The following is an 18,915-nucleotide window of genomic DNA, read 5'->3' on the forward strand; positions in this document are numbered from 1 at the left end:
CCTATTTTGTGTACTCAGAGCTGCCAGGAAAGTCCCAATTTCTCTATGGCCATTTATTAGATGAAAAGGGAAACTGATGAATGGATCTACCATTATATTGGAATTATTTTGCAGTTCTGAAATGTCTACGCATCATTGTGGAAATACTCTGTGAATTATGATCTCATTTGCTGTTTGGTCTGTAAAACCTTTGTAGCAACTTCATGGGAAGAATTCGCATTTTAATGATGGATACGTATTAAAAGAAGATATCGGAGTTGGTTCCTACTCTGTCTGCAAGCGTTGTATTCACAAAACAACTCACTCAGAATATGCTGTTAAGGTTGGCATATTTTTTTCCAATTTTTCAATAAACATTTCTAAAGTACTTTTGTTATCTTTTGCATTTAACAGTTTCTGATCAGAATGCAAGAAATCTTTATTCAGAGTTTTTATAAATTTAGTCTTTTACGTTCATTGTTAGATTGATGCTATGTCCAGGTGCTTTTGTAGTTTTGTTTGATGTTCACACACGCCATTCAAAATGAAATGCATGTTCAGATTTAACATATCACTTCGTATATTGTGCTTTTTTCTTTGCTAATATTTGTATGAAAGTAATTTCTCTGACAGTAATTTTGCTTGTTTGTTCAACAGATAATTGATAAAAGTAAAAGAGATCCCTCTGAAGAAATTGAGATTCTCCTAAGATATGGACAGCACCCGAATGTTATTACATTGAAGGATGTAAGTAAAATTGTTACACTATTTTTCCAATATGATGTACCTGGTGGCACCCAAGGCAAGGCTGCACAGGGAAGCTGAAAATACAAGCTAAGTTGCCAAATTGGCCACTTGTTGACAGAGGTCAACTTTAGCTAAGCAGTAGAGGTGGTGGTTCTGATTTTAGTGTTCTAGGTGCTCTTCTCGGCCACCTTAAGGAAAATGACTAGACAGGGAGTGGAGTATTATTCCCCGCAATAATTTCTTGCCTGTGACATATGTGAATGTTATTTGAAGTAAATATAAAATTCCATTTTTTAAGCCTTGTATAAATTAGGATTGTACCTGTATATTTTGTAATGAAATATAGTTTATATTATTACTCAAAAATATAATAGACTGAAGTATGAAGTGTGCAAAACTGTATTTGGACAGTGATTGACACCTAGTTACCCCACACAATACTTTAGAAAATGTACCAGGTGCAGTCATGCAGTAGTCAGCATCAGTGACTGCACTAGTAACCTTTTGACTTGAGTGTAAAAACTTTCCTTTACCAGGGTTTGTGTGAGTTGTAGTGAGTCTGTACTGTTCACCAGAATGGAGGAGGAGGAGGAGGAGAAATATCTATGCACGATGACTGGGTTCTTTAACAATATTGTTTGCTTTTCTGAATTTGCATATATTTTACATGTTGTGATCTTTTAGGAGTACTTTTCAACTGTCCTCAATCCCAGATATTCTAAGGAATCTGAGGTAAAAATGGAAAAGCTACGTTTATTAAGAAATACTTAAACGGTACTGGGATAGCTAACACAGTAGCAGTAAAATAACAATGAAATAAGATAAATAACAAAGTCTAGTGCCTCTCTAAGCCAGCCTAAACACTTGGTTGCTGTATTTCCCACTACAAATAGCACCACCAAAGCACTCCTTCTCACCTTCCCTTCCTTCTACTAAAACCACATTGGCCACTCTTCCTTCCACCAGGCAAGCTTTTCAGGCTCATAGAATTGAGGATCGGTAGGGCTTTTAAACCTATCTTCAGTATCACATCCATGTCCAAGTCCAAGTCCATACTTCTTCCATGATTAGGGAATGGACTGAGGAACACTTGAGACCATTCGTCCAGAGTTCTCTCTGGCAGCCCCAGGTGTCCCTACAGTCTAATACCTTCAGAGCACATAAAAAGGTATCATCAATTTTGTAGAGGCCCAGCAGCAATAATAGAGCAGGAGGCTGTGCATTATTAATTAACTTTTCTATTGCCAAATATTATCCATGAAATTATTACTGCAAGAGATTGTTCAATTAATTAGGAAGTCATAAGTCCTTGTGGGGATATATTAATGTTGCTGTCCCTTGTAAGTAATTGAATCTGAAATTGTGTACCTTTATAATGTTCTTGAAATATGGGAGCTTTGTACCTGTAATATTCTGAGCTGACTTTACCACACTGTAGTATTTTGTGATCCTTACAGACCCATTGCCTGTTGGATAAAATGTACTCAATTTAAAACATTTCTAGCAAAGAGCAAAAAACAGTAGTACAATACTATGTTAAACACATGAGAAAAGTACCCTGCACATTCAATATTTTACCACAAATCTGCTGATCAGTTCTTTTGAAATTTAGTGATAATTGGAAAACACACAAATGCATCACAGTATTTAATTCTTGATTTACAGAATATAATCGAGCCAGCATTATTTATTAGTAAATATTTTTATGTACTCATTTTTGTTTAGTTGCAGTGTTTAGGATGTGAAAGCCATTGTATATTTAAAACATGTTTATTTGTCAGAGCCCAATTAAAAGGACATTCATCCTGCTCAGAAGGCAATCAGTAGTGATTTCTATACAGTGAAAATTAGTTGTATGGTAAAATCACTATTGTAAGATCAATTTCAGTTCAGTTTATTTTTGTAATATTTTCATGAATTCACAGGTAAAATACAATTACAGACTTTACACATTTCTAATTATGTAATACATGCATAAAGGTGCAGATTTGTTTATACACACAGTAAAAGAAAAGCAAACTGAATAACTAACATCTTATGCCCTGTTATCATTAAGCTGTGACGTGCTGACAAACAAAAAGTCCAGTCAGCAGAATACCCAGAGAAAATAAACAAACCTTTAGAGGTCCAGAGTCAGTTATAACATACAAAGTCAGACAGTCAGAGTCCTGGAGACCTCGGCCAACTGGCCAATGACCTCGTTCTTGGTATTCCACAGTTTAGGTCTGCGCCAGGCCTTCTAATATGATCACAATTTTTTCACCCTTTGATTCCATGGCTCTCAGTATGTCAGGTATCCTTTCCATGGCCATAAACTAGAGCATTGGCACCAAGTGCCACAGCAGGATAACAAGAGGAGAAACGATTCATGATTATGGTAATAATTATATTTTAGTACAGATGACTAACAAATAGAGATGCAGTTTGCACATCTAATCATAGCTTTATTCCGGGTATAGTAGACTGTAGTAGTGAGTCTTCAGCCTGGATTTACAAGCAGAGACAGAAGTTGTATCTCTTATACTTACAGACAGATCTTTCCATAGCTTTGGGGTCCTGTCACTAAAAGCTCACTCTGTTAATTTGTTAATCCTTGGAATCATTCATAGGCTAGGATCCTGACATTTAATTAGTGCACATTTTTGTTTGTATGCAGTGTATACTGCTCAAAACTCTCTGGCTAGCTGAGCATTCTAATTTTGATGGAATTATTATGAACTTGAAATATAACCTTCTCCAGGGAAAGATTAGAAATCGCAGGGTTCCTCTAGGTGATTGTAAGAACAAAGATGGCATACAAAAATACTTCAATGTAGAGGATAGGAGCACCTAGGTATTTACTTGAAAGATGATGTCATTTTAACTCCTGCAGCTAATAGTGTAGTTTATTTTTTACTTCAAATCAAAGACTCCTGATAGCAAAAGATCTTTTGACATTAATTTAGGAGCACTTAACAGTTCTCAACCCCAGCTTAGAGACCGTTGTTTCTGAAGATGCCATAGGATGATAAATGCATAGTGTTATGGCTATAAAGTGTCAATTGTGTCAGTTTTGTAAATCACTGAAAAATATTCATATCAACATTTTACACACTATTTTGTGTTTTTACTTTTTATATTAAAAGACTGTAATTTGTGATGGTAGAGAAATAGTTTAATTAACGGTTCTGTGAGCCTAGAAAATCTGAATCAGTAATTACTGAAGTATAAAAGTTTCAACGTATATCAGGTAAATGTACAATTACGAATAACTCTCATTCTTTTAGGTATATGATGATGGGAAGTATGTTTACTTGGTAACAGAGCTCATGAGAGGAGGGGAGCTGCTGGATAGAATCCTCAAACAAAAGTGCTTTTCTGAGAGAGAAGCCAGTGCTGTCCTGTACACCATCACAAAGACTGTAGAGTACCTTCATTCCCAGGGGGTAAGAAGTTTGCCTTTATAATATATTAGGGAATTGCTTAACAAAATATTTTTAGAGTCTTGCCTTTCAGGGTTTTGCTCTTCTTGGTGGCTGTTTGTGCTTCAGAAGATAGTACTTCAGTGTTGCTAGTGTATTTGTAAAGTGAAGGACATTTTATATTAGACAGATTGTTGTGCTGGTCAGTGAAAGGACTCAAGGTGCACCCTCTTATGATTTACTAAAAGCAGTTTATATGCATTGATTACAAAATAGGTTCTTTATTAATGTGTATTTTGCCAGTTCTGTGTGTCCCATGTTTTTGATTTTTTTTTATTCTCCAAAAATAGGTTTGTATGTCTAGTCAGTACATGTTAACTGTACTTTTTGTTCTGGTTAGTATAAATTAGTATTGTTTATTTAACTAACGATGTTTTGCAGTCTTTTTAATTTGTTAACATATAACTAAATGATAATGCAATTTTCAATAACTTTTGATTTATGTGGTCTTAGTTTGGCTAGGTCCATTCTTCAAATTTTGTTTTTTTTTCATGGTATTAATTTTTTACTGCAGGTAGTCCATCGAGACCTGAAACCAAGTAACATTCTTTATGTGGATGAATCTGGCAATGCAGAATCTATCCGTATTTGTGATTTTGGCTTTGCCAAACAGCTTAGGGCAGAGAATGGACTCCTTATGACACCCTGTTACACTGCCAACTTTGTTGCACCAGAGGTAAGGAAAATCAGAGTGGTAACTATAGCATTAAAAGAAAAATATGTTGAACATGTTGTTGTGAAATTATAATTGGAATATATATATATATATATATATATATATATATATATATATATATATATATATATATATATATATATATATATATATATACAGGCATATATATATATTGTTTTCTTAACATTTTGAGCACCTCTGACTACTGTTCCTGTATTTTACATTTTTGGAAAGCAATGAGATAAATTTATTATTTCTTTATTAGATTGAAAGAGGAGTAAGCCTACATTTGCTCTCCTTTTTTATACTTGTGGAAAATTAACTGCTGAGATGTACAAAAAGTGATGTGTACTTCTTATGTAATAGTGATTTAAAGGGCATATGGGAAGTCCACACAATAAAATCATACTGTAAAAAAAATCTTTGGTTATTTGTCAGATAGTTTTGGATGTACAATTAATTCAGATCCTCTGATAACCTTATTCGGAGTAAAGGCCAACTGAGACAACACTCAAAAAAAATTCTGATATTGCGCATGATGGTCCTTACCTCTTTCCTTATCTTCTTAAGCCATTAATTCATCTTATAAGATGCTCTTATGTTACAGTTTTTGTCTTCTGTAAATTTAGGAGGGACTCCTGTATATTGCGCCTTTTGTGCTGATACAGTAAACCTGTGAATTATGTAGGGGAGAGGTGCTAATTTTGATTTGATATGGAACACAAATATATACTGATTGAATTCTTGTTTGTTTTATGTCTAATTAATTGAAATGCAATTAATAAAAATTAACGACAGTTTATAAAAATAAAGTTCAGTTTTAGTGTGAGAATAGCAAGTGGTGCCTAAAAAAATGATATCATGGGCATACTGTTTTTTTTTTCCTTCTTTCTTTCTCAAAGTTATACTTTGGGATTGTTATTCTTTGTGAGTTTTAATGGTGTTGCACCTAATGTACAATGACATTCAGTAGATTCTTTGCTGTGACATTTATTATTCATAATGCAGCTGTTTGTTTTTTTTTTTAATTAGAAAGTGAGACTTTTACATAACAGGTCACTTATATTTAGCATACAGATAAACATGCTTCCATTACATGAAGATGCTGCTCATAGATTGATGTACATTTTTTGTTTACGTTCAAAATAGGAGAGAGATGTGCAATAAACCTTTGTATAAGTGTAGAATGTGTGGCTTTATGAAAAAATGCAGAACTGAAACAAGAAATGCCAGCTTTGTTAGGACTCCAAAGAAATGGAATATAGTTATCTGCTGCCAAATGACTAGGAAGATGAATAATGTAGTGTAAATTCACTCAAGAGAATTTAGAAAAAAAAAAGCACAGGTTAAACAAGGAATTAAATAGCTTTGTGTATTACCCCACGATCAATAGATTTTAAAGTAAAATATAGTGCTTTTCATTGTTCTGTTAAGTTAGTTTAAATGTGTTCAATTTTGGTCAAGGAAAAAATGTAAATCCTGCCATCTGATTATTATCTACATTCAGATTTCAGTATTAATTTTATGAAGTACCTGTAATGGCAAACACCAGTGAATGTTTCTTTTTATACTTTAGAAACCAATTTAGTTCCTGATATTCATTACTAGTTTAGTAAACCATATAACAAGAATGATAATCCCAATACATTCAGTTTTCCTGATTGGTTCCAATGAGTCAAATACATTACATAAAGGAAAAAAGGAACTATTTTTGCATGTACTATGTTTGTTTTTTTAATAAAATTTCCTAAAATAATAATTATAGTCCTGTAAGCTATAGATAGTAATGTAGATTATATCAAGAAGAAATGTTAATGAGCACACAATCAGTCACAAAAAAATCTTTGTGAAGCTCAACTTGAAATCAAATGGTGTCTGCTTAAGATATTTTATTTTACCTCCTCCTGTCAGACAAATGATCATCATAGAGAGCTAGAATTAATTCTGAATTGTTTGTGAGAAAGCTGATCAAATTAAATAGTCCTTGAGTTCATTAAATCCTGAATTTTAAACTTTTTTAAATGTTTTGAACTTGTTTTAACAGTTGCTAATTTATTGCATCTTTTGAACAGACTATTAAAGTCCAAATATATTGAGAATCTTAGAGATAATGTTTATTGTGCCATTTTGATTTTTAGGTTCTTAAACGACAAGGCTATGATGAAGGCTGTGATATCTGGAGTCTTGGGATATTACTATATACAATGTTGGCTGGGTAAGTGAAATTTAAAAAAAAACGGATTCCTGTTTTGTTTACTGTTATATTAGTGGCAGATTTACTAATTCTGAGCTTTTGGTAGTGTCTAGCAAACAAAGTCTATATGAAATGTCCAATAAGTGCTGTATATTTCTCTATATTACAATTTAGTATAGGGGTTTAGTCAAAAGAATATTTGGTAATAAAGTAATGTTTGAATTATTATGTGACGTAAAATATATTAGAAAAAGTTAAATTTGTTAATTTTTTTTTTTTATTTAAAATAGGCTATTAAGAAATAAAAGTAAAGGTCAGCATGCCCGGATTTTTGTGGAAATTCTTCTTATATCGTAATAATCTAAGCAAGAAAATGTTTGTCTAACTATAACCCTCACCAGGAAAAGTCGTTGCAGAAGAAAGCATAAGATATTTATCTCTCTGCAATGGGCTGGTGCCCTGTCCAACTGTTGTCCTTGCCACGCACCCAGTGATTACTGGGATAGGCTCCAGCTGCCCACAATCCTTCCCTGATTCGGTGGGTTAAGGAAATTGATAGGTAGATAGATATGTTTATCTTTTCCACACAGGTTCAGAATGAGGTATAGTAACAAGAGAGACTATTCTACACTAAAATTAGCAATTGAAAATACACTGGTGTTAGTCCTTTTTATATGACCTTGTACTTAGTTCTTAGTTGTATTATTGCACTTAATCATGTACCTATCATCATGGCTAAATAATTGAGAAACATGAAAATTCCAGTCAGATTTGCTTGAGGGAAAACTACTACACGCAACCTAATGGTTGCATTGCTAAGATATTAAATGGGCTGTACTTGTACAGTATGATCATTTCACTGGCATTTCAGGTTCACTCCATTTGCAAATGGACCTGACGATACCCCAGAAGAGATCTTGACAAGGATTGGAAGTGGCCATTTCAGTATAAAAGGAGGAAACTGGGATACTATATCGGATGCTGCAAAGGTCTTGCAATACTTTTCCTATATTAATGTTTATATGATTATTAATTTTAATGAACTAAAGGTAACTGCAGTTCAAGCAGGACTGTGCAAAGGGCAAACGAAATCAGTGACATAAATGATGCACTATTTGTGTTTTAAAAGGAGAGCAAACTTGAAGATATTTTGTTTCAAAACTATCTGTGATATGACAGCATAAAAATTAAAAAGGCTTCCTTAATACACTGAAACATATAACAAATGAATGTAGAACAAGTCAATGAAACATGCTGTGAAAGTATTATACTGAAAGTAGAAATTAATGTCAATGAGGAAAAATTGATTTTCTACTATTATACAATTCATAATGCAGTCATGAGCAGAGGGCATAAAATGTTGCACCTAAGTACCAGGAACATCCCAAAGGCTTTTACTTTAGTTAAGTGCATTTGCCTTTTTCTGAGATAACTGCCCTCTATGTTGAGCTATTGAATAGTAAACATTTATAAAATTTGTATATAAATGTAAATGAGTAAAGAAATAAATTAGAACAATTTGGTGTGTATCTTGTAGCAAATACAGTCCTAATTTTTTTTAAAAAAAGGCAAATCCTTAACTCTTCGATTTACCCTCCTGGAAAAACACATTTATTTAATCAATTAGCTAACTAATTATTACAAAGACAAAGAGTGTGATTCTGCTAATATATTTGATCTATATGGAAACTTGGTAATCCTCACAATACTGCTTAAAATGCAGAAAGCATTTATTTCTGCTTTCTTCTTGATGATGTAATAGATATTGTATGCTAAGAGAAGCTGTTATTATTTGTCTTGGGTGTGTGCTGAATACAGGCAAATACACACCAATGACCCATACTTTGGAGCTATTGTTGGTTGCATGTGATGAATAATAAGGAATTGGAGAAGTCAAGGTAATGCCATGCCAGCTATGTATTATGAATAATAATTATAAAAATGTTGCATTAAAAAATAGTAAGATACATACTGTCAATCCTGAAAGCTAATTTTAAGTTACGATTTGGGAAAGGCACATCACCCTCTTGACAGGTATCATGTCAAAGATGTATGTCATTGTTGCAGCTTTCACTTAATGCACTGAATATGTAGGACATATTTCAAAAACATTTCTGATTTAATCTACGGTTACTCTAATAGGTGTGCCTTTTTTAAGAAATGTCTTCATTTATATTTGTTTAGATTTTTTTTTTTATTAATGAAGCCACTAGTGGATGAATGTTTGTCTGTCTTTGGAGTTTTCTGGTCAACTGAAATGTTTAAAAGCCTAATAATGTACAGTTATCTCCATTCATGTCCACTGAGTGGTATCTTCTGGTTGCTGAATGAACTGTGTGTATTGCTAATGTGTGGTGAATACAGTATAAGCAAGTCGAGCAAACAACCTCACACACACACACACACACACACACACACACTCATATAGGCGTAGACATAGGAATGCACTAGGCTGTTGGTCAGCTGCCTGTGACTGCAGAGGGTTTAGAACAATTACTTTCAACAGTATGCTGTGTTCTGGGAGGTGAACAATTATAATTTAGACTCATAAACAATGCATTAGGTAGGTAATCAAAGGAACATTTGTCAGGATCAACAGGAGATTATGGACTGAAAAGGTGGTGTAAATTTATTTCCGCACATGACAGTAAAAACTGAAGTTGTGAGACAGGTATTAAAGAATCAGTCCAATGTGATTTTTATTTTGAGTAAAGCTTGTCATTTCGCTAAAGATACAGCAACATCAGTTTTCACAGGTTCAGAAAAATGAAGAAAAAATGTTGAAACTTTCAAAAAAATATTTTTGCCAATTCAAAATAAAATAATCTTTTTTAGAATCAAAGTTATTGGAGACATTTATACAGTTGCTTAAACTCCAAATACACTTAATGTTTGTATCACATAGTACAAAATTATCAAGGCAAATGCATCATAGCTAATCAGTAGAGGCATTCCATTAGCTACATTTATATGCACATCACCCAGCAATTATTTAAAAAGTGACAACTGACTATTTTAACAAAGTGTAAAAGCATTTTTTAAAATAAGAACAGGTGATAAACATTTTATCATAGTCTCATGTGTTCTGGAATATTGTTTTATAGGATTTGGTCTCAAAAATGCTTCATGTTGACCCTCACCGACGTCTGACAGCCAAACAGGTCCTAAAGCATCGGTGGATTACAAACCGTGACAAGTTACCGCAAAGTCAACTACAACACCAGGATGCTCAGCTTGTCAAGGTACGTAAACTATCTTGAGGTCTCATGTGATAAATATGTAAGAACTGGACAATTCAGTCTTAGGTTCAGCAGTCAGTGTCACTTGTAGCTGTCAACTAGGCTAGTGTAAGGGTGTTTCAGTTACTAAGCCAAACTGCCCTGACACCATTTATTAAAGAATCAGGAGAGTGCAAAGGTGTTAAATCATTTATTGCAGAAATTGTCTGTTGTGTAGACAGAAAATCTTAATTCAAATAGTAGGTTGCTATCACCAATGGAAAAGCTTTTGCTACACCTAAAGGATGATTTGAAATGGACCCTTGAAAATGAAAAGAAGCTTCTTTAGAGGCTAACTATGCAGAATTGTAAATAAAGGGTACGTTTGATATTTTTGAAGCTAGTCTTGTTTTGTGTGAGCCAGCTATTTACTTGGATAAGTATACGTAAATATTCCCAAAATTGAAAATATTTGGTATGTTAAAGACTTCTGTTCCTTTGTTGAACTAGTGCCTTATTTTAAGCCACCTGGTGATGCATATTTTTAAAATAGCTGTACTTAAAAAAGCAAATTTTTGGGGCAAATGACAGCTCCTGATGATTATGAAATAATAACTAAAATTAAAAATGGAAAGCTTACATTTTAAAGATAAAAATACATTTTAGTTTTTTTTGTTGAGACTCGAAACATACCTTGTAAAAACTAATACAGTGTTATGTAATAATAGCTCTAAAATATGACATGAAAAATCCTTTATGTCTAAAGTGCTAAGTAATTGCACATTTCATTTTTCTATATCTGTGGTGGGCTGGCGCCCTGCCCGAGATTTGTTCCTGCCTTGCGCCCTGTGCTGGCTGGGATTGGCTCCAGCAGACCCCCATGACCCTATGTTAGGATATAGCAGGTTGGGTAATGGATGAATTTTTCTATATTGAGTACTGCCAGTATTTTTATTCTTATTAAATATTCCCCCTAAAAAGTTTTTTTTACTAAAAATATAATGCATCGTATCAAATATGTACATCATTCCTCAAAAGGCAATAGCAAATATTATAAAGAGAAACTGGGTGCACATTTTCTAGTAATTTAAAACTAGTTAAATATTTGGAAACAAGGTTTTATCTATGAATCGATCAATCAATCATGCTGAACTTTTATCACACAGACACTCTATCATTGGTGTTTTTGTGTTCATATTTATTCTAGGGTGCAATGGCAGCTACATATTCTGCACTGAAGAGTTCACATCCTACACCTCAACTGAAGCCTATACAAGCTTCAATATTGGCTCAAAGAAGAGTAAAGAAATTACCTTCAACTTCCCTGTGAGAAGGATCCTGAAAAACAATGCATCACCAGTGATCCCCTGTGTTCCTGCCACACGGCCACCTTGTGTTAATTGGTTTGTCACAAATGACAAAAAATAGGAATGTTTTATTTTTGTTGGTTTTGTATTCATCATTATGTTGTTCAAATTAGCAGTATTTTATCATAACTCTGTCTTTTCTATCACTTTTTTTTTAACCTTTTTGAATCAAAGCACAATATTTTTTTCCTTGTGCAATACACCTTGTCTGTTGTATTGTCCCCATTTTTTATAAACGAGAGGGAAAAACACAGCCTGTCTAGTTTTTGTAGTCAAGGCTGACCAAAGAAATGTATAATATTAAACTTTGGTAGGTGGTATATATTTTTTATTCCAGTTAGGCTAAATTTGATTTATGTACTGTAGACGATAGCAACCGTTTCACAGTGCAAACCTATTGTAAAGTTCACTTTCAAGCATCTGTTAAGATTGATGTTTAAGATTACTTGTGGTTCTTTATCTCTTTTTCTTTTTGCAAAGGGCTTTGGCATTTATACATGCACTTACCAGATTAAAAGGATGGTATCAACATGTTTTGCTGCTTATTACCATCCTAGTAATGGTACATTTCATCTTTAATCATACAGATTATCCAGGGAGTAAATTCAACATTCATTCCTGTAAAGCTATTTTTTACATGTCTGAAAAAGTGGCAAAGTGGGAAAGTTGTTGTTTATTTGATCCATTCAACCTGAAACGTGCATTTAATGAAAATTGTCTATTTGTTTTTTTCTGTCAAATGTTGTATATAATAAATTATATAATGCATGTGCATGTTTTGGGTTGGGGTGTCTATTTGTTTTATACAATCAAAGCTTTACATTTTTAAGGGACCATTCTAATTTGGTTTTGTAATGAGAGCACGTAACAAATTTGTTCTTGGAGAATGCCATGTATGTGCTTGATGGTGTTTGTTATTAATATATGACATTTCTGCAGTTTAGTGAAGATTATGAATTCTGTTTAGCAGCATTGCAAAGACATTTTGAGGATTGATCATTCACATTTTAATGGACCCTTGTGCCTTTTATATTGTGTTTTTCACTTTAGTGCCACCTTGCCCTACTTTGTTTTAAATAATTTTATTAATAGGGACACATTTCCATGTTAATATATTTATTATGTCTACTGATACAGCATGTCTTATGGGGCTTTAAAGAAAGCTATCCTAGTGAGCCATAAAACCAGTAATGCTGAAAATATTTTTGACATCAGTTGTTATAATCATCGAGGGCAAAAAGATCAAGCATCACTTAAAACAGCGCATTGAAATGTTATTTCCTTTTCACTGTGATTGTGGCAAAAAGGAGATGTGGTACTAAAACCTGTGCCTGAGACCAGATTTAAATTAAGATCTAAGTAGTTCATAAAGGTTTTTGTCCGACTTAAAAAGAGGGGGTGGCAAATATTATTTTTATAGCAAGATATACAAAAACGATTGAGGGCCATGAATTATAACAAATCAGACTAGTTCAAATTAACAGTAATATAGCAGTTAGTAAAGCACAAAATGAGTACTAAATGTATGTAAATTAGCTAACAGTTATAATATATAGTGGAGATGTAAGATCATTCTCCCACAATGACAGTTCCATAAATATCCATCTCTGCCTTGGCAATAAACAATTTCATTAGATAACTGGATATTTAATATTGCTTTCAGTTATTGTTAAGATGATGTTTATTTTTAAAACAATGGTTAGTGATTAGAAACACATTTTGGACAGGAAGCAATGAATCTGCCTTAAACCATACTATTCCAGGTATCAATATATAATATAAACATGATCTTTTAGGCTGTAAAAATATTTTCTTTTATGGGTACATTGTGAAAATCAGACATGCAAAGTTTTCTGATAGTTGTAAAATTGTAAAATTTTCTGCACAGACACTGATTATTTTCAATACTGGGAGGAGCAATAGAGACAATGAAACATAATGGACCCCTTCAGATGGGACTGAGTGGAACTTCTCTGTGTTCTGTTCATATCAAAGAAAGCCTGGCCATGTAGGTGCCTTGATATTTAAAAAAAAAAAGAAAGATTAAATGTAACATCAGCCCAATACTTTTGACAAGATTTACTTGTTCATTAATGTACTACTGTAGGTTTATATAATGCTTTTTTAAAAATAGTTAATTTCTATTGCAGATTTTGCATATCATAAATACCTTTCATCATTTACTTGTCAAGAGACAAAAACTATTGAAGTACAATGCGTGGAAGAATGTTTTAGGCAAAGTTTGATCATAGGTTCATGCTGTTTCTGCTAAGCACAGGAAAAGTTTGACTGTCTGTTTAATTTTATACCAAATGGGCAAAATGGTTTCTTATTCACTGTTGTCCTTTTGACAACACTATTGTCCTTTTCTTTGTTTCTCATCTCCTAGTGATGCTGGTTCCTACGTTTTACAGCTACGTTGCCACACAATTGTCAAAACTGATTTAATTCTCTTTCCATTTTCAGTCTCTACACAGGCTATAAATATGAGGTTGGCCTGTTTCAGTGCAAACATCAGCTGGGCTTGGGTTCTTTATGTAGCACTATTGAAAGCACACTTGAAAAGAGAAAATATCAGACTCCTGATTTGAAAAGATAATGTAAAAGAATCAAGGGTCTTGGTCTATGATAATCAAATATTCTGGCTTGTCCAAGTAATTGAATAGTATGCCATATGGCCTTATGTGTATTTCTATTAGTAAACTAAATTATTTCTTAAAATAATATATCTAAGCTATCTTTACAGTTTAGTTATTGAAATAAATTATCTTTTCTTACATTTACTGGAAAATGGGGTTTTCTTTTATACATTTGAATTATGTGACTGTTAATGATTTGTTGTATAAATGTTCACATATGTACACCTTTCATAATGTAAAAGGGGAATTGTGCCCCATTTCTGTGTTCAGATACCTGGCATTGCAGGGGGTACTTTGTGTATTAGCAGAAACTCAGGTGTCACCAATCTGAAGATGCCTTTATATTAAAATATTTTGCTCGAAAATGTTGTAAAAGTGGGTGATCTTTTGTAGCACATTTTGTAGCACAGTATAATTTAGTAATTTATTCTTAAAATATGATTATGATTATTTTGATTCAGATGTCATATGGTGCCTGGCAAAAGTATTTCGACCCTTTAAAGGTTTTCCAAGTGTTGGTTGATTACAAATTATACACCTTTTTCCAAATCCACATTATTAATACAGTATAGTATAGACTTGCATACATTAGAAAAATAACTTTGTTTAATTTTCTTGAATTATTTTGAAAACATCACAGCCTCTCCAAACAATATAGAATGGGCAGCAAACCACCATCTAAAAATATCATACCGTACCATTCAAAAGGTCCAGTGAAGTCAGCATAAATGTGCATCCATTGTCGCCTTTGTCCAACCCCCTAGATAAAATGGGGGGTTCTATCCTAAGCTGGCCACTGAAATTATTCCCTACTAGTTTCTTCCAGATATATTGTTTTGCAATTACTCGTGTGAAATTTTTCCAGGATGCTTTAATTTAGGGAAGATGAAATGATATTTATTTTCATCAACAGATAACTGGAAAACACCAACCACTGAAGCCAACCATTTAGTACTGTATTTCTATATTGAAAAGTGTAATTGCACACTGCAGCAGCATCCAGTCATTGTTGGAAACCAAGATGTTTGTGCAAAGATAAGAGGCTTGTAATCTGTTAATAAAGTCCATTTTTGACATACTGTGTTTGAAGAAATATCAGAAGTCGAAAAAATGTTTCCCAAAAATTCAGCCACTATCATCCGTCACATATAATGATGTGATTGCCTATATAATTAATACTACAGAACATATAAAATAACAGAGGGTTCAGCCTTATCAACAAGCCAGCCACCACATACAGTACTTTCACATCTGCTAAAACTAGTTTGCCTCAAAATAAATGAGTCACAGGTTGACCCTGGCCATGGAGACATGATGTTTGTAAGTATCATTTAGCATCACATATGACTTAGGCATTAACTGAATGTCACTGATTACAGTTAACAAAAGCCGCTTCATGACCGTTAGATTGCCTTGCACAACGTGTACAGTAAAGTGCTCCAATTACATTAGAAGAACCAGATACTGCTTCAAATTGCCTTTTTATGCTGGCAAAAATATGTTCTGTTTTATGTATGTGCACACATACCATACAATAACTGTTATGCAGGGTCTCCTCAGTCAGTTAATGGCTTCTAGCACATTCAGCTAGATTCAGCTAATGGAGTGAAGCTGATATTCCTGACCTGTTAGCCAGTTCCCTGAGAAGTGACAAAAGGTAGCTGATATTAACTAATGACAAACCAAAGAGTCTTCAGCGCAAATACCTGGTATTGGCCCACTTTAAAAGGAAGTGTCTGCACATCATAATGATGTGTAATGTATTTGTTAAATCAGCATTAGTACTAGGGTGTTGTACTGTGTTAGCCATTATGAATGTAATGAGAAGTTAAGCAAAATGACACCTTTTATTGGCTAACTAAAAAGATTACAATATACAAGCTTTCGAGGCAACTGAGGCCCTTTCTTTAGGCAAGATTCACCTTGAAAGCTTGCATATTGTAATCTTTTTACTTAGCCAATTAAAGGTGTCATTTTGCTTGACTTCTCACTTAAATCACTATTGTAATAACGGTGATATGAATTATTATGTGTGTGAGTTGTCATTTAGCTGGTTTGACTGCATTTCCCTGCTTGATCATTTCCCACTTTCTCAGAAATGTTGTGTACGGATGGATCAGATTTGCCGTAAATATACGCAAGCATTTGCTTCAGGTTTTCATGTCTGTTTCATGTATAATGTTTGCAATGGGAATTTCTGTACACACATTTTGAGTCTCTTTTTTTATGTACACAAGTTTTATAAATTTGGCCCCGAGTCACTATCCAGTGGATTTGCACCATTTTATTTCCTTTCTTGTGTTAGGTCATCAGTACGTTCTACAATTTAAAAAAAAATATTTTTCAGTACACAGCGTTTTGAGTGACTTATAAATTTGAAATATCAAATTCCAGTAGGAGTTTAGTTAAGTACAAACTTAGTAGGAGCAACCTGTTCAATATTGGTGAATACCTTCTCCATACTCTTGCTTTAACCAAACATTTCAAAGTTCAGTTTCCACCTTTGGTCAAATCACATTGGACACATTTCTAGCTTTTTACCATTTTTGTTGGCTACCTACTGTACTTTGCTGAATAATTTTTACAGAAATTTCTTTCATTGTGTGAGTTAATTTTAAAAACATTGCTACAAGATTTTCCAGTAAAGTTCTCATGTTGCTGTAATCTCCTTTAATGCTGCAGTATGTATTCCAACCCAGTTTGGCCTTGTTTTATTAAACTTTATCTGGAGAGTCCATTTTAACCTCAAATTAAAGAATTCTGTCCTATTGTATTTTCCTCTCACATTGATGTCCATGGTTCCTGACACTGGTCCTCACTCATCTGTATGTTATTTCATCTTTTGCAAATATATTCCCATTTTCTGCTGTGCTGACACTCTATCTAAGCATGTCAGTTTGTCATCTTAGTGCTGTCACAATGGCCACTTCAGTCACTTTTGGTGACACACTTAATAGCTGTAGTTGTTGTTGCTAATATTGTAATTCATTAAGAACTAACAGGTCAGTCTTTAAGAACCAGAGTTACCTCTAACAGGAGACTTTTTACGTTGTGTCATGGCACAGGCTGAAAACTGTCTGGTCATAAGGAACATTATTAAAATAAGCTTAATTTTGCAATTCATGCCAGGCTTTAATTTTTTTTTTTTTAAGTGTTCATTCTTCCCGTTTTTGTGAAATCAGAACCTTTCCTGTTTTAGATGTGGGTTTGGACTCCTGACAGTTCACAGTGCTGTCAGCCTACAGTCATGCCAGGTTTCTGTGGCTATATAGAAAAAAAAAGGTTTTCATGGATACACTGAAATGTTGATCTGATTAAAGCTTGAACTTCTACTGAGCTTGAGTACTAACGTGAATGCTACTGTACTCCGTCTTTAGTGTATAGCCCAATGGGCCACTGAGTTAGTACAGCCCTTTTTACCACCATGAATACAATATACAGTAATACAAAGGGTAGTCGCAAATACTTTAGTGGAACTACATACACAACAAGCATATTCATTAAAGATTGGGAATTACGCAAAAACAGGGAAAATAAGAAGGCATTTAAACACACCTCTGGCATAATAGATGCACGCTTTAGAAAGCCACTATATTCACATACAGTAGATCAAGCCTTTTTGGGTTATTTATCCTGTGTGCTTATTGCTTGCTGATTATGTTTATTAGTATTGACTTTCAACAAATACTGTATGAGTAACTGAGATCTAAAATTTTAACTTGGATAAGAAAATTTATTAATCCTAATGTGGAGAAGTGCAGGCACATTTTGTCTTTTATAGTAATTACTCAACTAATTATTTTTTTAAATTATTTTCACTTATAAGAGAGGTCAGAAGTTTGTGTTATGTTGCTATTATTTATTCTTTGAAATGAAAAGATAATTTTTAGATGGAACCATGCCACATTTTAAACATAAAATGAAATAATTTCTTAGTTACTTGAATAATGAAGAAAGTGACCACAAGGTGGCAGCAAATAGACATAAACAACAACTAATAATACAGTGATGTTGAACAGATGCCCTCAGTTACTGTATTTATTTATGCATACTGTACATACTTAACGTTTAATCTGGTTTTGGGGGTGGGGGGCTGGGGCAACCCTGGCAGCAAACAGGAAACAGCCCCCGGACAGTGCATTAGACCATCACAGGGCCTACTGACACACACACACACACACAACTGCATGCAAACTGGGGCTAATCAACCTAATACACATGTCTTTGGGGATGTAAGAATTAAACTTATGCATATAAAATCTGGCACAGGATTTGATTTCAGGACACCGACTGTGCCTTCATGCTAAACTTTACTGCACCTATTCATCTTTCAAGGGTTTTTTTATTGAGTAGATTAAGATTCTCATGTTGCATTTTGCCACTTTGAACCTAAAGTGAGAGGTTAAAATTTGACAACAACAAAGGGAGACATAATTAGAACTGTTAATTGTAAAACTATTATCATTGGGAATGATTTTTTAAACAGTACATGAACTAGAAAATGCTTGTCTCTTTGAAATGTAAAGCATGGTATAATGTTACATCAAGGACTAGCCCTCTTACAAAATTAGTTAATTGTCATTTTTTGGAAAAGGAAGTGACAACTGCAATACCAGTACTTGGATATATACTGG

General features: G+C 33.6%; 1 protein-coding gene across 4 annotated transcripts in view; it reads left to right on the top strand.

Moving 5' to 3' along the window:
* Positions 1 to 13,683, top strand: part of LOC120517953 (ribosomal protein S6 kinase 2 alpha) — a 191,876-nt gene extending 178,193 nt beyond the window's left edge. For 2 of the 4 annotated variants that reach the window (XM_039740489.1, XM_039740491.1), the window contains 8 exons: positions 197 to 322; positions 637 to 726; positions 3,993 to 4,151; positions 4,702 to 4,863; positions 7,002 to 7,078; positions 7,929 to 8,046; positions 10,162 to 10,299; positions 11,483 to 13,679. In XM_039740489.1, coding sequence (XP_039596423.1) covers positions 197 to 322; positions 637 to 726; positions 3,993 to 4,151; positions 4,702 to 4,863; positions 7,002 to 7,078; positions 7,929 to 8,046; positions 10,162 to 10,299; positions 11,483 to 11,605 — 993 coding nt within the window. In that variant the 3' untranslated portion in view covers positions 11,606 to 13,679. Of the gene's footprint in view, positions 1 to 196; positions 323 to 636; positions 727 to 3,992; positions 4,152 to 4,701; positions 4,864 to 7,001; positions 7,079 to 7,928; positions 8,047 to 10,161; positions 10,300 to 11,482 lie in introns of all 4 variants that reach the window. The other 2 variants (XM_039740492.1, XM_039740490.1) reach the window with 1 other exon arrangement.
* The last annotated feature ends 5,232 nt before the right edge of the window (positions 13,684 to 18,915 follow it).

Source organism: Polypterus senegalus, chromosome 17 (genome assembly GCF_016835505.1).
Source record: "Polypterus senegalus isolate Bchr_013 chromosome 17, ASM1683550v1, whole genome shotgun sequence".
NCBI lineage: Eukaryota > Metazoa > Chordata > Cladistia > Polypteriformes > Polypteridae > Polypterus > Polypterus senegalus.